At 39.4% G+C, this 16,719-nt stretch overlaps 1 protein-coding gene across 1 annotated transcript in view; it reads right to left on the bottom strand.

Moving 5' to 3' along the window:
• Window positions 1–16,719, bottom strand: part of SERGEF (secretion regulating guanine nucleotide exchange factor) — a 152,405-nt gene that overhangs the window by 130,927 nt on the left and 4,759 nt on the right. The window contains 4 exon segments of the mRNA XM_059826168.1: window positions 10,883–11,041; window positions 14,463–14,525; window positions 14,848–14,961; window positions 15,763–15,826. Of these exon segments, the coding sequence (XP_059682151.1) occupies window positions 10,883–11,041; window positions 14,463–14,525; window positions 14,848–14,961; window positions 15,763–15,826 (400 nt within the window).

The raw sequence follows: 16,719 nt of genomic DNA on the forward strand, positions 1-16,719 counted from the left end.
CAAAATTTCAGTCAATCCCATCATATCATTCCACTACATGCAACTGCGTCATGTTATGTGATAACATTCAACATTCAAACCAAATCGTCATTTCTCTAGTAATACCTACGGAATGGGGAACTTGGCGGCAGCTTATGACAGAAGTTAACAGAGCAGTGAATTTTCTCTTGCCTTTACCTTTACTTCTTTTCAGCTTCTAATAGGTGAATTGACAGAGATGTTAGTACAATATGAATTAAACTATTTCAGTATGATTCAGGAGAAATGGTTTAACGCAAAAAAGAGAAATAGTTTAACAAAAGAGCAAGTGGTTCAGATAATGCCAACAGTTCCAGCTGCAAGTACACAGAAGAACCAGAAAGAGAAGGACACTTATGGTCAAATTCTTCCTCTTCGAAGGAAATTTCTATCAGCTTTGTACCCTGATTACACAATAATTGTTAAAGGGGAGGTGTCTCCCAGAGAATTATCATCATCGCAATTGCAACAGTTTGATTTGCTTTAAGGGAAAAAGAATATGGGAAGTTAAAAACCCCAAGAAATAGCTCATAACCAACAAGCTGCTCTTCTCAGCCCCCCAAAACTACAACTCTTCTTGCAAATTGGCTCTGGTGGTATAGGATATTGAAAACAGAACAAACACCACATTTACAGGTTTCCTGCATACAAGCACCACAAGAAGGTATAATTTTGTAACACAAAAAGGAAGCTACCACTGACGAGAGTCCAGGTGAAAGCCTTTCAGCAGAAACAGAACCCAGATATAGCCCACACATCGTAACCAGGAACAGAATTTTTCTTTTCCAATAGGAATGGTAGGGAATATAGACAACCAAAGCCACTGTCACACAAGTAATTACCTTTGTGTGATCAGCTAAACCTGTCTTCAAATGGCTAAGGATCAGGGGTTTCCCTTTTGGCTTTTGCATTCTTTCATAAATTCAACCTAATCTACAGTTCTCAGCCTGTTCTTGGTATCCTTCACTGCTTAGTACTGTCCGCCTGTTGTCAGTGACGTCCCATTAGAACTTTCTTCCCTATAATCTTCCACATACTTGCTAATGTATCTGACCTTGTTTATTACATTTGCTAAATATATGGCTAGCCATAAACTGCAGCAATCCAACCACAGAAACCAAAGAAAACAAACAAAAAAGGGGGGGGGGGGGGGGGGAGTAATGAATCCCTTATCTCACACACTAATGACCTGAACAAAATCAATACCACATCCGCATTGTAAAGGTTCATTTTTCTGAAAGCTTTTTAAAGATCAAAGTTCTTTCAAGTTAGGACAGACATTCACGTTACTTAGGTTCACAACAATCACGATTTCCAACAGCAAAAGAGAGGATATGGCACCAAAAAAGGAGATAAATTCAATATAACAGTCCCTTCTTCCCACACACGTGGTCTATGCTAGAAAAGCCCAGAGTGTAATGTTGAATGATGACTGAGTCATTCTCCAAACTCCTCCAGCCATGGAGTACTTACCAAAATACCTCTGGACAGGACTAAGCAAGCATGAAAGGAAGTCACGACCAAGAAAACCTGGACAGACTAGCCTTATAAACTGTGCCTTCCCCTTCTACTGTGGGAGAGGCATTCTATAGGCTGCCACACACATAAGATGTGCTGAAAAGATGTGCAAAATTTGTCATAGCTGTTTTGCTCCTGTTTTACAATTCTTGCTAAAAACACTCAGCATTTATCATGAGCTAAATTTAACAAAAATCCATTTAAATCCTACTCTCCATAGACCATCTGAATCTCCGTTTGCCAACATACTCACAGTATAGCTTACAAGGGGAATTTCAAATAAAAATTGTGGTTTCTTTGCCCTTAATGCCAATCACTGATATTTCTATTTAACAATGAATAGCTTTAAACAAAATTAGTGACAGCTTAGCATCTTCCTGACACCTCTCTCTCCACATACAAAAGATGTAATATGGTATGGCATGCACAACTATTTACTGCACCAACTGAAAGTTACTAAGAACAAGGAGGGGCAAAAGAGGGACAGTGACCAAAGAAACAACACAAATTACTCAAAAGATGTTGTTAGCAAGGTTCTGTGACAACAAAAAAAAAACCCAAAACATTTTGCATATGAACAACTCTGAACACGTGATACTAACCTTTCAGAATGTACCTTCAGTTCACATTGAACCTAGTCTCCTCCTCGGCAACCAAACCACAAAAAGAATTTCTTCGATACTTTTACCAAAGTCATGTAGAAATAACCCCCAGCAGGGAGCAGCAGAAACAGGAGCATGGAATCACAAAGCCATGTACAAACACACACACACTCTGACTTTGTAAGTTTAAAAATAAAGCCAAGGAACAATGCCAACTCATGAAGCCAAAGAAAACGCCAATCCCTTCTAGCTATTAAACAGCTATCTAGAACTCAAATCCATACAATTTTGAAAATAAAATCCAGGATGCTTTAATGTTCAGTGAACTAAAAATTCATTAACTTGGTAACAAAAGCTGATACTGTAAAGCAAGAAAAAACCAAGAGACTGTATAAGCCAGAGGCAGCCCACAGGTTTTGTTTATTCAGTTGTTGTTAAAGGAAGAACTCTACATATCTATATATAAAAACAAAAGAAACATGTTTGTGTTGTAAGACAGAATTAAACAAGAGGAGCTGACACATAGAGCAGGATGTAATAGAAGGCTCCTGTTGTGTCGGTGAGCCATAGCTGCTGGAGACAACATCTGCTGTGCCTCAAGAGAGCACACACAGAATATCCACCATTTACTGAGATCTGTCTTCTGGCAGAAAATCTTCCCTGAGGTTCTGTGGCAATTTGGCAGTTAAAAGAACAATCTTCTGTAGTGGCCCTGGCAAGATCCGCCCCCCCCCCCCCCCCAAAGGGTGTTGTAGGATTTGGCTGTAGATTTCAGTTCCTTGCTGCTTGAGGAAAGAATTCCCATCAAAACCCTGGGAACAGATAACAACATGATGAACTTCATAAGTTGTTCAGGAATAGGGCTCTTTGAGTCACTAGCTCAGGTTTTCTGGGTTTCCTTGGTTTTTTCTCTCCAGTATATTCTACTTCAGTTAATTCTTGATTTAGACTACCAGACTGGCCACATCCCTGATCCCATGAACAAAATAAGGTCCAAAACAAGTGAAGCAAGAAGATCTACTCACATGAAAACACACCAAACTTGAACCCCAATAGTACCAACATTTTCTCCAGGCCTCGGTACCTGCTCAACCACAGTCTCAACTGCCAAGGCAAAGTAAAGTGCAGCATATTCTACAAGGTCCCTCAAGTAAAATGAAGATGATTAATCTAGGCGGCCCAATAGCACAAGATTGCAGAGGAGACAAAGGACTTTACTGTACCTTGCTGAAGGCAAGAAGATTAAACTTTGATAAATATTGGGGAAAGAAGGGTGTTATACCCCAACTCCAGAACCGCACAGTTCCAAAGCTAATCTTTGCAAGAGTCTTCCCTTCCACTGAAGGTTCCTTCCTGAGGACTGGCTCAATCTATATACACCTGGCCTCACAAAACTCTCGAAGTTGGGGCTACAGAGATACAGATTGGGCCATGCTTGAACAAAAAGTAGGAAAAGTGATGCCAGGAATAGGAAAAAAGAGCTTCCATAAGTCACTAATGCTTTTCATTTTTGGTCATTTTTCCTAAGCACCTATAAAAGACTGATGCCATGGAATTTCCTCAACTTGCAGTAGGTTAAATCAAGGTTTGTTCCCATCAGCAGAGTAAAGAGGATTCAAAACAATTGCTCCTGTAGGCAAAGCAGACTCGATGACCAAACTGCAACAACAGAAACCAATCTCATTGGAGCAGAATTCTGGATTACTGAAACAAACAGTTTAAGACCATGTGAGGAGTCTGGACATCTGCCTTCAAAGCTCTCAAAAGGACAGGATTAACCTAAAGAGGAGCTCCTCCTAGTGAGGACATTCCCTCCTCATCAGGAAGAAAAAGCTATCACAAGGCTGTCCAAACTGTAGCTGCTTAAGAAAAAACAAAAATTTTTGTGCGCCAGTTCATTAGCTTTACTGTGTCTTCCTCAAAGTTTTTGCATTAATGGGATGATTCATGACTGGAAAGTAACTTTCTGCCAGAAGAAAAGATTCCTTTCATATAAATTACTTATCAAAATTCAACTCTCTGCATTGATGTATTCACAGAAAGTAAATAGTAAATTCCCACAAATTTCCAGAACTTGCACCCCTCCCAGTGCAAGTGCAAACCAAGTAACTACAGTGGTTCTAGTGGCAATCTAATTCAGTCACTGGACCTGCAACCCAGAATTTCTTTTAAAAAAAGGAAGAAAAAAACAACTAACACCAGGTGAATGTCTTCGAGAGGCTACATTTCTGTCAAGCAAAAATTACTGGGCTTAACACTGGGGCATACAGGTGCAATTCAACAGCATACTTTGGAATAACTCATATGATCTCCCCTGTGGCAGCTATTTCTGCTTTAAAATCTATGCATCTTCAACTGACATTCTTTGTTGCTTTCTCTTACAGTGCACAACAGTGACAGTATTTATTATAACAGCAAGGAACATAACAGGAGGGCTCTGAAGCATAAGCTCCATTGCTTCATAACGTCAAGCTACAGCATTGTAAGGAGGCAGCAAGAAAAACCATGCACGGCAAAACCACCGAACCAAAACCATAGAAAAGCAAGTGCATTTGCCAGATTTTAGTTAGAATTTACTTAGCCTGAGGCAGATGGACAAAAGCTTTTCTTTCTTAAAGACTCATTTTGCAGGTTCTGCTTCAAAGGGGGTTGGGGGTTCCCATCAATTAACAGTTTTTTTATTTAGCTAACTTCCAGTATTTTATCTGTTTTCCCAAACCCCAGCATCCTACCAAATGAAATACAGCTACCTCACATTAAAAAGAATGTCAGGGGCTCCAGTTTCAAACTGACTGCCAGCTATAGTGGCTAAAAAGAGGAAAGGAGAGTCCCCATAAAACAGATGCCTTGTTGGTATCACAGACAAGCATTAAAAAATAAAAAAATAATTTCAAAATAAATAATCAGTATTTGCTGTCCCAGGGAACTGCTGAAAAATTCAAGGCAAAGAAAGATGCTTTCCAGTATGAGGAAGGCTGCCTGAGTCTTGATTCAAAAGAAAACTGGAAAGGGCCTCTAGTGGACTGGAACTGCACTGCTCGAGTGCCAGAGAGCGACGTCCTCGCACTTCGCCTCCCCGCAGTGACACCACACCTCTGCATCACTTACCAGCAAAGCCTGATAGTTTTACCTTGTGACTAGCACCGGAGAAATCACTACAGAAGTGCAATTAAGCGCAGGAAGCCTCCTTTTCAGGCCAGCTAATTAGAAACATCCCCTTGGTCTGCTCTCAGTGTTTGGAGGGACTCATCTTCATTTGCTTCAGAAAAAAGAGGAAACGGGTTCTATTTTACCGTGTAGGTCACTAACATGTCAGACCACTTCAGAGTGGGTTTATGTGGCCTAAATGACATGACATCAAGGGACATTCAAAGACGCACAAATTCAGATGCACATTTGGAACGAGGATTCAGAATATTATTCAGACTATGTCAAGGCATTTTGTTCTTCCATGTATTTTTAGCTGTAGGCAGTTTTGCATAGGCAGCAGAAATACCATTTTAACTGCATTTTTAAGGTACTTCCTTCTGGGTGAAAGAGCTTGTAATTCTTTATCCGAAGGCTCAAACAAGGCCTAATTTAATGTGACGATACATGAAAAATAGATCAGTGAATGTATTCAGGAGAATACTTGGATAATAAAAGAGGCCAGATTAAGAAAGCTTATTAGGCATCCCAGTTAAAAAGAAAATAACTTGTTTTGAATTGAAGTTGATGATTCACCTCTAAGTCTTTAACAGACTTCTCTTACTATATTTAGGTTTGCCTTCAAGTCAGATCAGTTCTGTCATTTCCCAAAGTAGCCTAATTTACATCTTCAGCGTTATAAGCCACAACTTCGCTCTCTTAAATGATCTAAGCAATAACCTCTCTTTCAGCAGTTACCCTCAAAGGGTTTGTATCAACTTGAGGACGACAAATTAAAGTTGACATTGTTAAGCAGAGCAATGCAAGACAGCTGCTTGTTATTATTCAAAAATAATATCACCTATACTGCAGTGGTGCTCCTTGTGCCATTACAGAGTGCTGGAAAGGAAACAAGCCATTTTACAGAGCGGTTGCCTGAAGAGAGTAATACCTGCACTTGGAGAATTCATCTGGTCTGTCCTTCACATGGAACAATAACAGTGCTGCCCTGTCATAATGGAAAAGCATGTCTGAAAGTCACTTGATACAAGCATTCATGCAGAAAACAATAACTAAACCAAAAGACACTAACAAGTTAATATCTTACCATCAGAGACCTGAGCAAAAAAGCACCCAGGGTCTCTCAACCTTAATCTTTCTGGACCAACCGTCATCAGCTAGGACCATCATTACTAGCAGAATAATATAACTTACTTTGAAGGAGTACTAGTGGTGCCACAAAGCCTAATTGGTTGTCTCTCCTCTGAAGGAATCAGTAATCAAGGCAGAAAAAGAAGCAGTTGTCTGTCTTGAAGGATTTTGTGAGTTATTTTACAGTAAGATTGTGTACAATGGAAATAGTCCAAAAGACACCTCTGATTAAAAAGAATAAAGAATTGGAGCTGATGAGGATCAGTTAAGGGTGAAGATGAAAAATACAACAACCTATGAAAACATTCCTTAATGTCTTGAAGTTGAGCAATTAATTTCTCAGGAATTAACTTCTTGAATCTGAACTGCTTTATGATAGAAACAACAGCAAAAGAAAAAAGAGTTGACCAAACTCTGAAGAGAAATGACAGGAAACAGGGCTTTCAGGAGAGTTGCTGAATGAGGTAGAATACAACATATGAAAGAGATGTGGGTATTAAAGTGATTTCAGGTGCAATTAAAATCACTTGTAAGGACAGACTGGGGAAGAAATTAAAGGTGCATGTTTTGCTTTAAGTTACAATGCAAAATTTTGCCAATAGCATGAAGGGAAAACAAAGCAAGTCTTTTCAAACAGGCTTGTTTACATAAGCGGGAAAGCTTAATACAGAGGAAGAAAATATTTATGCTGTGTTCCTTCTTTTCTGATAACAAAGTTGGTAACTTGCTCGGACTCACTTTAAAAGTGTCAAACCACTGCGTCCATGACACTGCCCACTATTCCTCCAGACGGTTCTTTTAACAACATCACTGTCTCATGTACTTCCCCGTGTTCCATTAGTTCGGCAGTCAAGCACTGCTCATCCAGCAGATAAAGATCAAAATGTCATTTTGAAATAGCAGAATTTGTGAATTTATGCATGAACAGAGTGTCCAGCTTTTATCCACCCAGTTTCTTTCCAATGAGAAAAGTTTTAATTTACTGTCAAGACAGCTGCAATCATTAGTGTTTTATTATTACTACTCTGACCAGGATTAATATTCTGAGGAAAAAAAATCCAAACAGAACTCTAAATATTTGTAATGGTCTCTTAAAATTCCACTACCTTCTGTGGAGAACACAACACTAGACTTCAGATACAGTGACATAAATGTTAAACTACTAAATTTTGCATCATGGTGAGACTATTAATTAGAAAAAAACTTATCCATTCTTTCATGCAGCAAAATCCCTATAGACTGCAATTCTTTCCAAAATATGTTCCTACCTTCCACAATGAACAGAGAAAAGCATCATACTACAATATCCCTTCCTTCCTTCTTCCCATGTCCAAAAAATCACTCTATTTGGCTTCCTTTTCACTAACTGTGGAACTCTCCAGAGTAAAGTGAGCAGGAATTGTTTATATCCATGGTCTCCAAAGTGCAGTGCATGCAGCCCAGGGGGTGTGCAAGACAATCCACTGGAGGGCAGGAAGAGAATAATAAATATTTAAATTTATTAATAAATTATTAATTGTTTTAATTGAGTTGTTAAAATAATATTTTAAGTAGTATTTATCTCATCCTTTTTAAAATTTCTGTTGTGCATGTTTTATAGTTTGCACAACATATGACAGTAGTACATGTCCATTACTGATAAATAAATAAGAAGTATATGTATATTGGGATGCATTTTTAAAAAAAAAATTTACTGATGGGGCACACAATCAATGAAGTTCGGAGACCACTGGTTTATGTGACTTCAGCACCAGGAAACTGAAGCAGCATTTCTGCCTTTGCTAGAAGGAGGTAAAAATAATGGAGGAAGAACTGCATGCAGGAAAAAGTTTTCAAGTGGGCTGCATTTTTGAGTTACTTAGCTGTGAGTTTAATCACAGACAGTGAGTGATTTTTCAGAAACAGTTAAGTGCTTCGCTCACACTATGTCTAGTAGTTGAGCAACCCTTGAAAATCCCATGAGATTCTGATTGGTATCTAGAGGCTGCCAAAGGCCATTCAAAATCTTATTCTGGATGATTTAGGTTCAGGTCCATTGACTTTCAAAGAGACTGAAAATTCTAAATACATAAAATTCGGTTTCAACAATAACTTACGCCACTGCATTGCTTGGCCAGTTTTCTAACGCAGATTTAAAAAGTCAGCCTATTTTTATTTAAATTACTTTCACACATTCACAAAAAAAAAATCCCTACTAGTCACTCGACATACTTTTTTTTTTTTTACTTCTTAAAATTGCCTACTAAAATATTCACTTCATTTCTGTAATGGCCACGGATAAGTGTAACTAAGTGAAACACTAAAGTTATTAAAACTTTGGGGAAGTTTTACTTAGTGTCTATGCATTATTAAGAAATAGTGAAGCAAGGCAAACCATGTTGACAAGACCCTCTTTTTAAAAATTAGGTTATCCTGACTAATGTCTTTCTTCTACCATTTCTGTTCCAGTGCGAATGACACTAAGCACTTTATTGAAGACTTAAACATTTTGAGATACATTCCTTTACTCTACCTGAAAAGTTTCCAAGCAGCACATAGCATTGATTACAGCTCTGAAGTTTTCAATAAAGCATCCTCTAAAAATCAGAGTTCAATCATTTCTTTAAATAGCTAAGAGAGCAGCTAGAGTAATGCAGGTTTTTTTCAGATGACATTTCTGTCATGTACTTTGATGTCAAACAATGAATGCTATGAAACAGAACGCTTAACCAATTTGTTTTTCTAGTCACACATCACATCCCTCCAAAATCTAGCACCAAGAGTTCACAGTATATGGTAATTAAAAAAGACACTTTTCTCACAGAGCAAGGGACATTACTGCTTGACTGTTTCAGGATTTGCAGCACCAATTTAATAGAACACTTAATCACATGCTGACCTTTGGGCATGTAAGAACTGCATTTAAATAAAACTACCCATGCTGAAGGCGAAGCACTCCCTGAACCAGTACCCATAATTACAGAACCCAGTAAAGATCAACAAGAGATTTGTAGCCCCTTCTGCAGTTTTTCTAACAAACAGGTTGTATCCTGACAGACCAGTAGGCTCTTAATCTCCAGTGTGACTCTAGGAAAAAGGCTTTCATCTGCTCATTTCCTCACCTGGCAATTTATACAAGGCAAAAGCAGAAATGCACACATGCTACCCCTGCTAATGTAACTCTGGCTGTTCTGTTTGTTCTACAGAAGACTTTTATCCTCTTGTTAGTCTTAACTATCACACCACACAGCGTGCAACAGGAGAAGCAAATAGCACAGACTGTTCACACGTGAACACCACAAAATAGTTTTAGATGTCTGTCTCACCTTTCCATCTCCTCTACCTTTCTCTCCCGCCTTTGCATTTCACAACAGAGCAACAATACAAATGCATTCAAGTCGCTTTCATCAGATCAACCACCCTTTTACGCAGGAATGTCATTACTACATAACCTTCCTCTTACCTCTTCCTAGGAAAGAATCTAACCCTACAGCCCTCTGCATGTGGCAAGCTTTCACACTGTCCTTACTGGAAAGGTTCTCAGGAAGGTACAGCTTCAACATAAAATATTCTTTCATTTCATCTTCAGGGGATGCTCTTCAAGTCTAATGATACCTCTTTTTACCAATCTTTTCTAAATATTTTCTGGCTTTGACCACAAACACACACACACGTACAAGCCAGCTTATTTTAGTTTATTGACTTTCTTCCGAACACATGATTTTATTTGCCCTTAAAACGTTTTACTAAAGAGCAGCATGAAAAGCTAGGCTCACTCTTGAAGTACAGAAGAAAGGTTAGTACAGTTGTGCAGAGCCATGTAATTTATTTCACTTACTGCAGTGAGACCATGTCTTCTCAAATGGGATAGCAGAAGCAGAGGGTTCTCAGCTATGACTGTTGTTAAGATCCTCAGCTAACACTCAGGTAACCTGTGAACGGTACATATCTATGCGCCCACGCCTTTCAGACAGACACTTGCTCAGGATTCTCTTCCCCCCACCCTAACTCCTGTGCCTGAATGAGAGTTTTGCCCGTATCTTCCTGCCAAATATAGTCACTTATCTTGGAAGCTACAGCCATATTTTCCTACTTCTCCATTTTCTGAAGCAAGTTTTCCACAAAATTCTTTTCTCTCCAAAGAAGCTGTCATAACTCACCCAGCAGAATGATCTTTAGAAGGTCATATACATTCTGGTATACCAGTAACCTGATGATGCAGAGAGGCTGCATCCCTCTAGTGTGTACACGCAGGTGCTACTGCATTTATGGAAATGCTAGGCCCTTTGACCTGTAAGCGCAGTAACACATCAGGGACAGAAGCCAAAGGATGCCTGACCTTATCATTTTCAGGAGACAACCACTGCTCAGGTGAAACTGCAAAACTCTGCATCCAACCAGTACCAGTGAGAAAGAACACTGTTTGAATGCAATAAAGACAATTTACTGTTTTGGTGCCATATGTTGCTGCTTTTTAGATATCCTACCTGTTTGTGCCACCAAGTGGGTCCAGCCACTCCAAACTGCTCCAATCTTGTCATGTGAGAAAAACTGAGTCTCAATCTTCTTGGGCTCAACAAGAAAGATCTCTTTGCTCACTAGCTGCCCGTGTTTGTTGCTACCCCAGACATACAGGCATCCTTCATCTACAATAGACAGAGAAGTAAAATGTGTTGAAAGTGATATACATCGAACACCACCAGATACAGGCTCTGTTTCAACTCAGTGATGCTGAGGAAAGACTAATGTTTCATTCAATTTTTGTTTTCACTATATGCTTTTCCCTACCACTCTTTACCACATGCACACACACTGTAACTAGGATATCAGAAATATTTGCAAGGGCCTTAACAACATAGCCTGTTTTCTGAGGGCTACATTAACTCCCTGAAACCACCAGAGCTTTCAGGTCAGACTGCCTAGACCTCATTTCTACTGTGAGCCTCTCAAAGATGACTGAAAGATGTTTATAACAAAGGCCAAGTTCTGTTAGAAAACTAATCACAGTAGTCAACTTCTCTGAGGGAAAAAAAAAATTCAAAGCATCTTGCGGACACTCACTGAGCAGTCCCTCTCAGTCTACTCTGTTCTTGCAGGCCAGCTTTTACCTCCAGCCCAAAGCTCTGATTCAGTTCAGTAAATAACTTTCTGAATTGAAGCAAATAATTTAACTCCCCTCCAGCATCTGGGACTCTTCAAAGCCTGGCTGGCTGCTCCTGCCCTGCATTACAGTCTCCCAGCCTCTCTACAAGAGCTACAGACTCCTAGCTCTGCTCATAACTCTCCTGCCTTCTTCAGCTTGAGCAAATTCAGTAAATCCCCCAAAGCAGGGACAGTCTAATGCTCTTTGCCCCACCTTGCTCAGTCACTTCCTAAAGTAATGTGACACACAGCTATGAACATACAACTAAAGCAGGTACCACCCATCACAAGACAAAATTAAAATATTATCATGCCTCAGAACAGTGCTAGACAACTAGTGAGAGACTTCTGTAGGTAATTACTCATCTTCCCCCACCCCTTTTCTAGAATAAGCATTTGTGCAAGTGGATTCCACCCACAGGGATAATTATATTTACAGAAACATCCACATTGCTTTATATGTTTCACTGGTGCGAGTTGGAGTTGCTCGCAGCCTAACGACCAATTGACAGTAAAAAGATGACTGTTCAGGTGAGTCCTTCTGCAGATATTACATATCATTAGTTTAATCTTTTCAGCACAAAATCATTCCGCCCAGGTTCTAGGCCTCCATGTTAAAAAAATACAATCCACAAGAAACACTTAACAGAACATGAGCTACGTCAGGCCTCCTGAAGTCCTTTGCCACCCTGTACAAGCTGCAAGCATAAGAAATAAATCTTGCACACATGAAGTACATGCTCATGGGCCCAGAAAGACTGGAAGCCATATCATGTGCAACACAGAATTGTTCGGAGCACACGTTCACAACACTCAAGGCTTCCGGAAGTCTCAGGTCAGCACTGAACTCTTTACAAGCAGTTATGACAGAAATAATTCTTTCAGAGAAAAAAAAAAAAGTAGGACTTAGGCTACAATATATTTAATGATCTCAGCTTGGTAACAGTAACAGAAAGAATGAGCTGGAAGAATTCCATGATAGTACTGCTGGCAAAAAACAAGAGAAAAGGGGCGGGGGGAAAGCCAGTATTTGTCAAGTTACACATTGACAGTCATCTGCAGGAACTCCCACATTCCTCAATAAAACAACACAACTGAAATGAAAAAGAAAAACGAATCAAGCAATTGTTTCATTCAAATTATCCACTAAAATTGATAAACTCCTTCCCAGAGTGAAGTACATACACCTTCTGGAGAGAAAAAAGGAGAGGATGGAAACAGCTTGTTTCAACAAAAAACAACATTATAGCCATTCATGTTTCCACAGCCAACATCCACTGCCTCTGTCACCACCTTTTTTTTCTCCAGAAGGTGCATTTCCTTTATCCTGGGAAATGTCACATGCTCAACTCCCATCTCATTTCTTGAGTAGGTTTTAACAAAAACTTAGACACTAAGACTTATCACCATATTCCCATCACTGGAGGTTTCAGGCCCATTTGGACACAGGGAAACTACGAGCCTTTTTTTAAAGGAACTGCCATTCATGTTTGCAACAACCCTGCCTGTGTCAAAAACCTGCCTGATTGCAAGTGTTTGGTATCCCACCTGCAGGTGGCTCACGAAACAGAGCCAAAGAAAATTGCACCACAGTTTGAGAGATTCCTAGAAAAAAAAATCCCCATTTAAATACTACATCCTGCAGTAGTATCTTTACTATATCAAGTATCTTTAAAATACAAAGTATTTTAAGTAATAACAAGTATCTTGCAGGATGAAGGGCAGCAATAGCATCACATTATTAAAGTCTTTGGCACTCACTTTGTTAATCTTGGTCCCCCTGCTGCCAAGTAGACTGCCCTCTTAAATAAAAAGCAAAAGCATGAAAGAATAATCTGTTCACTCTCTAAATAGAGTGCTAATTAGCTCAAGTAGATTCTTTTTGTCCTTATTGTTGTTCTTCAATAATCGCACATACACTTTTTATCTCAGAATTCAATATAATTTACATTTTATAACATCTCCCCATACAACTAAATCTCTGTAGCTCTGCATAACCAAATACTCCAGAGCTCCATTTAATGACGACAGATGTACCAGATGGCTGCGTATTTGCTAAGAACTTGTTCCTATAAAGTTTGGCAAAGACTTGTCTTCATAAGGTTCAATATGTTTTCCACACTTCAAAACTGTAAGATTACAGCATGAAAAGCTATTCTGTTTCCTCTTCCCCGAGTCTGCCAAAAAAAAAAAAAAAAAAAAAAAAAAACCATCAAACACACTACACCTTTATTAGACTTTTATTACTGGATACTTAATAGCCCAGCATGGGAGCACTGCCTAAAGATCAAAGAATAAACGGCAGACATTATGGAAGTGCCTAAGCAATTAAAGCAACTTCCTACTGCTTTAAATAAGCCTTGTGCTCTTACATCACCTCACACAGATCTGCAAACTGTTATATTAGAACCACCTAAGATAGCTCCAGACCATCTCACATCCCTGCACAGCCCCACGCAGAGGCATTAGCTCACGTAGCAGAAGCAGGATAGCCACAGCAGTCTGTCTTGGGACAACCACCTAACATACCCTTTCTCCATGGACAAAGGGTTGCATCAGTTCCAGCGCTCACCCATCCAGAGTTACCCCATGCAGCATCATGCTGCAGCTCCAGAGATTTACCCAAGCATGTGCTTCCACAAATCCTTTCAGAGTTTCTAATCACTGAAAAGCCCAGACCCTTACTTACTCCTAAGGGCTGTCACACCTGACCCCAAGAAAAAACACACAGAATTCAAAACATGAATCCAGCTCTTAAAAAAAAAAAAAAGTTCTCAGAATCCAAAACTACTACAAAACAATGAACCAGCACTAACAAGGCCAGATCAAATTTTATCAGTCAAACCAAAACTGGCAAACATCTCCAAAGCACAAAAACCTTTATAGGCCAAGACAAGGACTTTCACTTCTATACCCAAGGCCTACCTGTGAGTGACACCGAATGATAGGAGCCTGCAGCAACCCTCTTCACCTTTACATCTTCCAGACCTAGAGAAAAGTTAGTCTCAAAATTTGTACAGCAGATATCATTTCATGCATACACATAAAACAGAGCTGTATCAAGTGTAACAGGATGACGATGAATTTTATAACAAAAGCCTCTGCTTTTGGGCCATAGACATTGCAAGACTCACTATCATTTTCCCCCATAGATTATGACCTTGTATGCCCATTCTATCCTTCAGATACTCCACTGCATGTTTATAATACCAAGTGGCTTTATAATAAAAGGATGCTACATGTCACATATCACTCCAAATTGTATTTCTGCTCTATCCACCTTTAAAAAGGAATCAGATTCCTGGATTACCTGTTACTTCACAGGGCTCCTTTGCTGTCAAGAACAGGGGGAGGGTTTTTCCTTGGTTTGCACGCTTTGCCCGAGATGCCATGCCAGTTCCCCACTGAAACACCAAACCGCTCTCTTTCCAGAGTAAACACAGGTAGAAAAGATTAAAACACATCAACCACCAACAAAATCACTTACGTCATTAATTATTTTTAAAGGTACATTCACATCATTTTCACTGATTCAAATTACACTTCAAAAGACCTTTATGCCAAAAACACACTTCATAAACATAGAGATAACCCTGGTGAAGTCATCAAGCAACAAATACTTGTAGTCTCATTTATACAGGTAACAAAATGAAGAAGATACTAAGGAACCTGTCTCAGGTCTCTGAGGCCTACATCCGGACATTATTGAGGACTCAGTAACACAAGTCCCATAGCTGTAGTGCCTCAGGAATGGACACAATTTATTTATTACTACAAGTTCGTTGCACTTTCTCTGCCCTTTCCTTCCCTTCATGCTAATTTGTTTGTACAGTGCAGCACACTGAGGGAGTAAAGTCACTTGTCTTCTCCTCAGGACCTTTAAGAGACTTGACCTAGCCCGGAATCAAGATATCCACTGAGCGCAGAGCTCAGGGAAGCTTAATTCCCAGTATTCATACAAGCACCAGAGATCCCACTCTTCTTCCAAGCACCTCCTTTGCATCTTCAGCTAGACTCCACTACCTGGAACCCACACTGAAGTTCAAGTAAAATTAAACCAAAATAAAAGAGCATGTGTAGTTTGTTGTTCCTCAACTGTAAAAAAAAAAAAAAGTAAGTAGAAGCTGAAATAAATTTCATCTTCTTTCCCCTCCTCCCTCTCCAAGCCATTAAAACTCTATTTCGTTTGTTACTGAAATTATATAAAGAACAATGACATAATTACCTGTAGCAGCAAGGGCATGTCTCAGTCCTGCAGCAACATCCACCACCTTCTCTTTGAGAGACTACTCAAGTAAAAGAAAAATATATTTTAGTTGCATTTTGCATTTAGTGCCTCTAAAAGCAAAATATGCCAAACACAGAAGTGGTATGCTATGAAAATAGTTCTCGCAATTCTAGCCTGCATGTCACAATGCATATCAACATTTTGGATCAGAAAGGAAGTAAATTTTGGCCAACAAAAATTAGTGGGAACATCTTCCAAAAAAAAAAAAAATCAAGCAAAGCAACTAGATGTACAGCTTTGTGGCAACAAATAAAAAGCCACAGTCAATATCCTCACATGAAAATAGAAACCTTCTTGGTGATACAGATACGTTTATTTCTTAATTTTAACTCAGTGTTCCTCAAGAATTACACCAAAATCTCCACAGCAAATACCAGTGACAAGCAGTAATAAGCTCTATGAAGCTGTTCAGTCTTACCAAGTCCTCTGATCACAAACAATACAGTTGATAGTACCACCTACACCACTGAAGGTTGCCCCATATGATCATGCAAAAGAAGACTACCAAGTCACATGCGCATAAAATGAGTGACTTAAACTTGCACAAGGTACTTCAATTCTGGCACTTCTCCACTTCCGAGTACTCTGCAAATTTATTATTCTTCTCACAGATGTAACACTATTTAAAATAGATGGCATCTAGCCCAAGTATTTAACAGGATACAAACCAAAATAGAAAATATTCCAGATAAATGAATGGGCCATGTGGTCAGGGAGGGGACAGATTCCGATTAGCACTGTCAATACTACCATTTTCAAGGTACCATACTGGAATGATGTTCCCAGGACAAGTCAAGGATACAGAAACATCAGGTGAGTTAAGCCCTATTCACTAGGGGTTCCCTAGTAGATCAGCTGTCCTTCCTCTCCTACGTTAAAAAAAAAAAAGCAAAG

This window comes from Gavia stellata, chromosome 17 (genome assembly GCF_030936135.1).
Source record: "Gavia stellata isolate bGavSte3 chromosome 17, bGavSte3.hap2, whole genome shotgun sequence".
NCBI classification, from domain to species: Eukaryota; Metazoa; Chordata; class Aves; order Gaviiformes; family Gaviidae; genus Gavia; species Gavia stellata.